The sequence below is a fragment of the Polypterus senegalus genome, chromosome 10 (genome assembly GCF_016835505.1).
Source record: "Polypterus senegalus isolate Bchr_013 chromosome 10, ASM1683550v1, whole genome shotgun sequence".
Lineage (NCBI taxonomy): Eukaryota > Metazoa > Chordata > Cladistia > Polypteriformes > Polypteridae > Polypterus > Polypterus senegalus.
Window position 1 is genome coordinate 131340054 of NC_053163.1, and position 7317 is coordinate 131347370.

The following is a 7317-nucleotide window of genomic DNA, read 5'->3' on the forward strand; positions in this document are numbered from 1 at the left end:
CGCCCTCAGACTTTAAAATTCAAAGGCGGACAGCCGCGGTCGCAGCGTTGCCGGCTGCTGCCCGTCTCCTCAACGGCCGCCTTTGAGTTTGGCGCCACGTGCGGGCACGCGTTTTGCCCGTCGCCAGGATCGGCCCTGGGGAGCGTATGAGTCGCGCAGTGGGAATTCCACGGTTTGCAGCCGAATGGGCTCAACGGCTTACCCACGGGTAGACACACGGTCAATGTCATGCATAATTATTTATTGATGGTTGAACACTTCTGGAAAGACACAGTTATCTACAAAGGGAGGGTTTGAGGATACAACAAAGTGAATGAAAAGATGGAACTGTAGACTTTTCATTGCTCTGTGCGGTTTCGGCTGCCTTTCTATATATAATCCACCAAGACACCTGACCACGGGGAGGGTGTGAACAAAGTGCAGGAGCATCTAGACGACGCATGTTTGTCGCGGATGCGAATTGCTTTATGTAGCGTGTAAAACAGTTTGCCGTGGAGCGTCGTAACCGAAAACTGCTCACTTCATTGTGTTTTAACCTCAGTTGTAAAGGATTGTTTTAAGGATCCCATGGGATACCCCTCGCAAACCGTTTGACACGCTGCACCATAGAGTCGGACGTATTCATGTAATCAGCGTATTGTTGAGCAGACTGTATAACAATGCCTCTGTGACTAAGAACAACGGACACCACGTCACGAAGTTATCCCAATGTTGGCAAACAAAGCCAAGAGCCATGTCACGAAGTTTGAGTAAAAACAGTTTAGTCAATGACATTTCTCCAAAAAAAACCCGACTGACAGAAACAAACAGTTACCTGAAGCAGGAATTTCCATAACATTCAAAGAATTGTTGTTTCCATGAAATACATTTGAAGCGGCAGCCATGGAGGGCAAAAGAATAGTCAACGTGGACCACAGCACAGACCAAAGCGAGTGAGTATGTGTTTGATGAGCTGTTTGATTTGGCGGTCAGTGGTCTGAGGTACGTTCCTGAGCACGTGGGAGGAGGGGGAGAGTTTCTGGGCGGGCCGTTGTTCCTTTCGCATGGTTTTCATGGTGGCGCGGTCGGGTGTCAAACCAAAAGAATAATGAAAAGTCAACGTGGCTTAGGCGTGCATGTGGACTCCTAGCACAGGCGAAAGGGGCTAACTGGGTGGTCGGTGAGTTTTTGCGTCCGGGCACATGGGCAGGCAGTGTGAATGCCTAGAGAGCGAGGGTAGACGCGGGCCGGTGAAAAAGGAGTGTTGGTGGGTAGGAAAAGCGTCTTCTGTGTTCCTGCAGGAGCATCTAAGAAGACGCATGTTTGTCGCGGATGCGAATTGCTGTATGTAGTGTGTAAAACAGTTTGCTATGGTGCAAGCGGTCATGCGTTGTAACTGAAAACTCGGTTTTTAAAGACTGCTTACTTCATTGTGTTTTAACCTCAGTTGTAAAGGATTGTTTTAAAGATCCCATGAGATACCCCTCATATGCTGCATATGGCGATTCACCTCCGCGAGAAACATGCCTCTATGAACAGTCAACGTAGCTCGGAGGTGCATGACATTAACCTGCCTTGCACCGCATGTGGCCTCCACGACAGACGAATATAAATGACGCCACTTTTTCTGTGTCCTCGTGTCCGACTTGGTGGGCGTGGCCCTGCGAGTTGTTGTATCCAATGGAGTTGGTGGCCGTGGCTCCTATCTTCGTGCGCCATAGGTGTCTCACTTGTCGGTGGCTTAGTGAATCCACGCCCCTTCCGGCGTGCTTTTCATGGTTGTCTTGCCTTAGTGAATTATATATATAGATTATAGAAAGAATGAGATGGGGGATATCCTTTTAGAGTGAAATTTTTATTTCTTTATTATGCTTCATATTGACTGACCGTTTCAGCAGAGGTTTCAAATGCTTAATGGGTTTCAGTAAAGGAAGCCAGCTTGTGATGCATATTTGATAAGGTTGTTAACATATAATTAATATGGATAGAGTCCATATTAGTCATTTAATACACATGTATATATTATGAGGTCCATAATACTTGAAGCATGGTTCTAAATTACTTAGTTTAAACATCGAGCTGAACTATTAGTTTAATGTTTTTTGAATTAATAATCCTTAAATAGCAGTTTTAATAAGTTCCAATTACTGTTTCTTTAATATCGATATAAGGTTTTTTAGGAGATGGGGCCTGTCATTATTCTAGCTGGGGAAGTGCTCACAGATATAAGTTTCATGTTGTCTTTGCATCTTTTAGAAATAGTTAAGGTTCTTATAGTCAACAATATTGTTGTAGTACATGCAAGATATTTCCCATCAGTTATGTAATATCCATGTTTATTACAGACTGCCTGGTTTAATATTACTTTAATCTACATACTTTGGGTATATTTTTTGTGGTGATCACATGAGGTTTGTTATATATATATATATATATATATATATATATATATATATATATATATATATATATATATATATATATATATATATATATATATATATATATATATATATATATATATATATATATATAAAATATACAGTAATCCCTCCTCGATCGCGGGGGTTGCGTTCCAGACCCCCGCGATAGGTGAAAATCCGCGAAGTAGAAACCATATGTTTATATGGTTATTTTTATATATTTTAAGCCCTTATAAACTCTCCCACCCTGTTAACATTATTAGAGCCCTCTAGACATGAAATAACACCCTTTAGCCAAATGTTTTAAACTGTGCTCCATGACAAGACAGAGATGACAGTTCTTTCTCACAATTAAAAGAATGCAAACATATCTTCAAAAGAGGCCGTCAGGAGCAGATAATGTCAGAGAGAGCGCTCGCTAAGAAAAGCAAACAATCAAAAAATCAATACGTGCTTTTAGTATACAGAAGCACCGCGATAAAGCAGCATTTTGTAGAGGAGCCTCCGTGTCCTCTGTGCAAACAGCCCCTCTGCTCACACCCCCTCCGTCAGGCAGAGAGAGTGAGAAAGATAGAGAGAAGTAAACAAGCACCGCGCAGGAAGCATATCTTATATCATTGAGGAGTTTTAGTTAATATGTAATACATGCTCTGATTGGGCAGCTTCTAAAACTAAAAATTCAGAACGTTGGGACTCAAAAGATTCCAAATATTGTTTTTGCAGAAGTTCTGAAGTAAAAATGAAAGTAATGAAATAGCAACAATTCAAAGAAAAAAAAAATCTTAAGTGTGTATCCGGAAAAACAAAAACAGGGGTTGGCGAAGCCCCCTAGTTTTTCAGAAAGCATGTAGCAGATTGTCTTGTGTTCACTGAGGAAAACTGTTAAATGTGTCATCTCTGTAGGAAGGGTAGAGTCGTGGCTTTCCTTGTCTGTTTGTTACTAGCATAATGAGATGGTAATTAAAGATCAGCAGACTTCCCCTTGGTCTTTCATTTAGATTTCCAGAAAATTGGGCAAATTATTGATTCATTTTTGTTTCTCTTTCAGGCATGCTTGAGTACGATCCTGCAAAAAGGTTCTCAATACAACGCATCAGACAGCACAAGTAAGAGCAAGTATACTTTACTTTTTCCAGTAAGGGTCATTCTGTAGTCATTTAGATTTTTTATCCAGTTCAGTTTTTATTTCCTATATATGGTACTTTTTAAAACTAGGTTAAGGTTCTGATTGTAAGGTTAAGATAGACAACAAATGAACAAATCTCAAAGATCCCAAGTATCTCAGTGGTCAGGAAGCTTGATAGTATAAGAAACACACCAGCCTGATAACTTAGGAAACAAAACTTCCTGTTGTAGAAGGCCATCTGCTTTGGTATTCTCTCATTTTACGATTAAATATATAAAATTAATTATGAAATAAATTGTGAAGGGCTAAGGTGGAACTTTATCAGTTTCTTTGACACATTGTCTTGTATATATTGAAACTAATATGCTAGGTGTATTAAAGAAAACTGCTGTGGGTCCAGAATAAAAAAATAGAGATGGTTGTGAGCTGTTCAGAGTGTAATGTTTTGAGTGTTTTTGGCAATGTTGTCCTTGTAAAGATAAATTTGTCCACTTTGAGTTTTGGCTGGTAAAACCTTTGCTGTTAAGACCGTCTTGAGTCTTCTTTTTACTTTGCAGTTCAAGTGTCTTTGCCCCTCAGTGTTAGGTTCCTATCAATGTTTACCTTGGTTTTCTAGGGAGACTTCCCACCCACACTCATGCCCTGGATATGACAAGATAAAGAAGCTAAGCAGCACAACTAATAATAATAATAATGGTGTTAAAATTTATCTGGGCATGAAAATATTACCTTTAAAGCTGAGATCCTGCATTAAAACATTTCCAGAAGACCATGAAACCATGCTGTAATTTATTTCCTGCATGTGTGTGTGCACACATGAACTACTGCCTGCTGTCCTACCTCCTCCCTTTATAAAAAAGAAAACGCAAAACAAAAAAAAACCCTAAAGGCAGACTCTAGTTTCTATGGAAACAGATGACCCCACCATTTGTCTGATCGCCTTTCAGTCCTACTAACAAGATTTTAGAATAGTCTGTTTCACAGTGTGACAAACATACTCTCGAACCAACATATAAAATGCTAGCCTTTCTAATTGTTGCTTAATGATGTATTTTATCTTCAAAGCATATTTTTCTATTCTTGAAAGATAAATGCAGTCTTTCTTATAGAGCAAAAAATGGTCTTCTAAAGCACAATAGGAAGCTGTATTGGGTGTCTTAATGTTAAGATTATAGAAATTTGAGATGGAGCAAATTATTTCTCCTCCACAGAGTTTACAACTAAAACCCAAATATACAGAAGTTTGATTGTGGAAGTTAAGCTCTTAATCATGTTGCTTTCTATGCATTATGCTCAATGTTCGCACAGTTGCTGAAAGTGAGTTTATGTATATTTTCTGGCATCTTATTTTGAGTCCTTTGCAGCTGTGGTTGCTTACCCTATAGTGTAAGCGTGTGTGTTTGTGTTCACCTATCCAGTTCACATTTTTTGGTCCTTGTCTGTCAACTTTAGTTGGCTTATGTTTTCATGTGGCTTTGTAGCACAATAGAAATAAAGACTATATTGGTAAAACGCTGTCTAAAGAATTGTAGCCTTGATGAAGGTAAGCATTCAGCTTTTTTTATTAATTTGAAAAGAGTGGCTCCTCATCAAAGAGTAATTATGTAGTTTGTTTAGAGCTTCAGGGCTATTTCACTTAATGGGTGAATGAGACTGTGGTATCTGCTTTAGCACATTGGCAGCTTGTAGTTTAAAAATATGAAATGAGCAATAAGCAATGGTGATCTGTTTGAAATGTAACACCAAAGTATTAGTTAAGAAATGATACTAAAAACATCAGAAAAGAAAAAGCTTAATGTTTACACTTCAAAAGGAAAAGACAATACTGTGACAAAAATAATCAAAAAATGAATATGGAATAATTGTATCCACAAATTTATCAATTTACATCAAAATAAGGAACACCGGAATCTAGGCAATTGATTTATTTATTAAATTAGAGATGGTTAATATAGTATATTGTTCAACTTCTAGTGAAAGCAAGTGAAATATTATGCAGTCCTGTTAATTATAAACCTCCCATCCCACTTTATTCAGTAACTGTTCTAGTAACTTCATGTGTTACTTACTCTGCAACTTATGAAACCTGATTATGTAAGGGCTTTGGCTCTTCATGAAATACTTTAAAGAAATCGCTGCAGTAGTTGACGGTAAGGATATTTAATTGTCCACCTCCCTCTCACTTCATTTCATAGTAATATTTTAATGGTGATAATTTAGTGAACATTTATGTAAAAGCTTGCTACCAGTATACTATATGTATTTGTGTCTATTTTTAGGGGGGAGGGGGAGAAAGGGCATTTCTGTCTAGTTTTAATTTATTCCAGCTTCTAATCATTCTTTCATTTTGCAAACTTTTCCCAGTAAAGGTTTGTGGAAGGGCTAGAATGTATTCCAGTAACATTTAGTGCACATTTAATTATTTTATAGTTCTGCCCCAAACTCAAAATAGGAAGTTATAATTCTAGTTCTTTGCTTACCTAAGGTTAGAATATCATTTACCTGTATACTCATGTATTTTTACACAAAGTGATCAATGGGTTTTCAAAATGAGCAGTGTTACTCTTGTTTGGTTTAGCAAATGTTAAAAGCCTTGTGATTTTAAATATGGAGATATAGCAAGGTGTCCTTTCTTATTTAGAAATCTGTGTGGGTGGAATTTTATTAGTGTGACACTCATTAGTGTCTAAAGGGGATAACTCAATTGTAACAGTCACCAACTAAATACATTAGAACACACTGTGCCAATCACTGAATTATAATTAAAAAAAAAAAAAAACTGCAGTCATTCTTTGTCTGAAGGTCTAATTGCTTGCAAAACAAGTAAATCGAAGTGTTTTTATTGCATTAATTTTTACTAGGTTATTTATTATTGTAGTCATATAATTTATTTATATTTAAGTGTGTGGATGGTAAAGAGACCAGCAGGAGAATCCAGAAGTGGATTTTCACAGAGTTAAGTGACTGAGTAGTTTTTATTATTTTTTCTTTATCTGAAATCAGTTTCCCATTCAGCTAATGTTCTGAAGTTATGATGCTATTTTAATCTGATTTGTATGTATATAATAGGGTGCATTTTTCTTCGTCAATTAATCTATACTTTTCTCGTTTTTGTTTATTTTGCAGTTGGGTCCGTAAGAAACATCCACCATCAGAAGCCCCAGTCCCCATCCCGCCTAGCCCAGAAACAAAGGACCAGTGGCGGAGTATGACAGTGGTGCCTTACCTAGAGGACCTGCACGGGTATGAAGAGGAGGAGGAGGAAGATGATGAGCTGTTTGATGTTGAAGATGAAATAATCTATACTCAGGATTTTACTGTACCAGGTACTTTTTTGCCTTCTAATGCAAAATGGTTGTTCCAGTGTTGCTAACTCAGCTAAAAAAACTAACCAACCCCACAATACTGTAGGCTTGGCCTACATAATTATCATTATTTTGTTATTGTAGCACATATAATTTTGTTTTTTGAATCTGCATATTCTGGTCAGCATTTGTTTTTTCTTTGCATATTATTGTTTCCTTTTTTGTTTCGAGTCATTTATTCAGTATATGTTCATGTCTGCACTTTTGTCTAATGTTGCACATTTGTAACAGGACACCAGTTTAAACAAAAGGCAGTGCTATATATAGTGTGCCTATAGTTTATAGAGCCTGACTGATTAGAGATTTTTGCCCCCAATACTGATGCCGGTAAAAAGTCTGATTTCCAACAGCTGATATTAATGGCTGATAAATATCCTTTACCTTTGAGATTCAAAAAAAAACTTAAGTACAGAAATATTCAAAG

The 7317-nt window shown here is 37.6% G+C and overlaps 1 protein-coding gene across 1 annotated transcript in view; it reads left to right on the forward strand.

Annotated features, from left to right (window-relative positions):
• Positions 1–7317, forward strand: part of stk11 (serine/threonine kinase 11) — a 93620-nt gene that overhangs the window by 59096 nt on the left and 27207 nt on the right. The window contains exons 8-9 of the mRNA XM_039766660.1: positions 3451–3508; positions 6655–6854. Of these exons, the coding sequence (XP_039622594.1) occupies positions 3451–3508; positions 6655–6854 (258 nt within the window). The remainder of the gene's footprint in view (positions 1–3450; positions 3509–6654; positions 6855–7317) is intronic.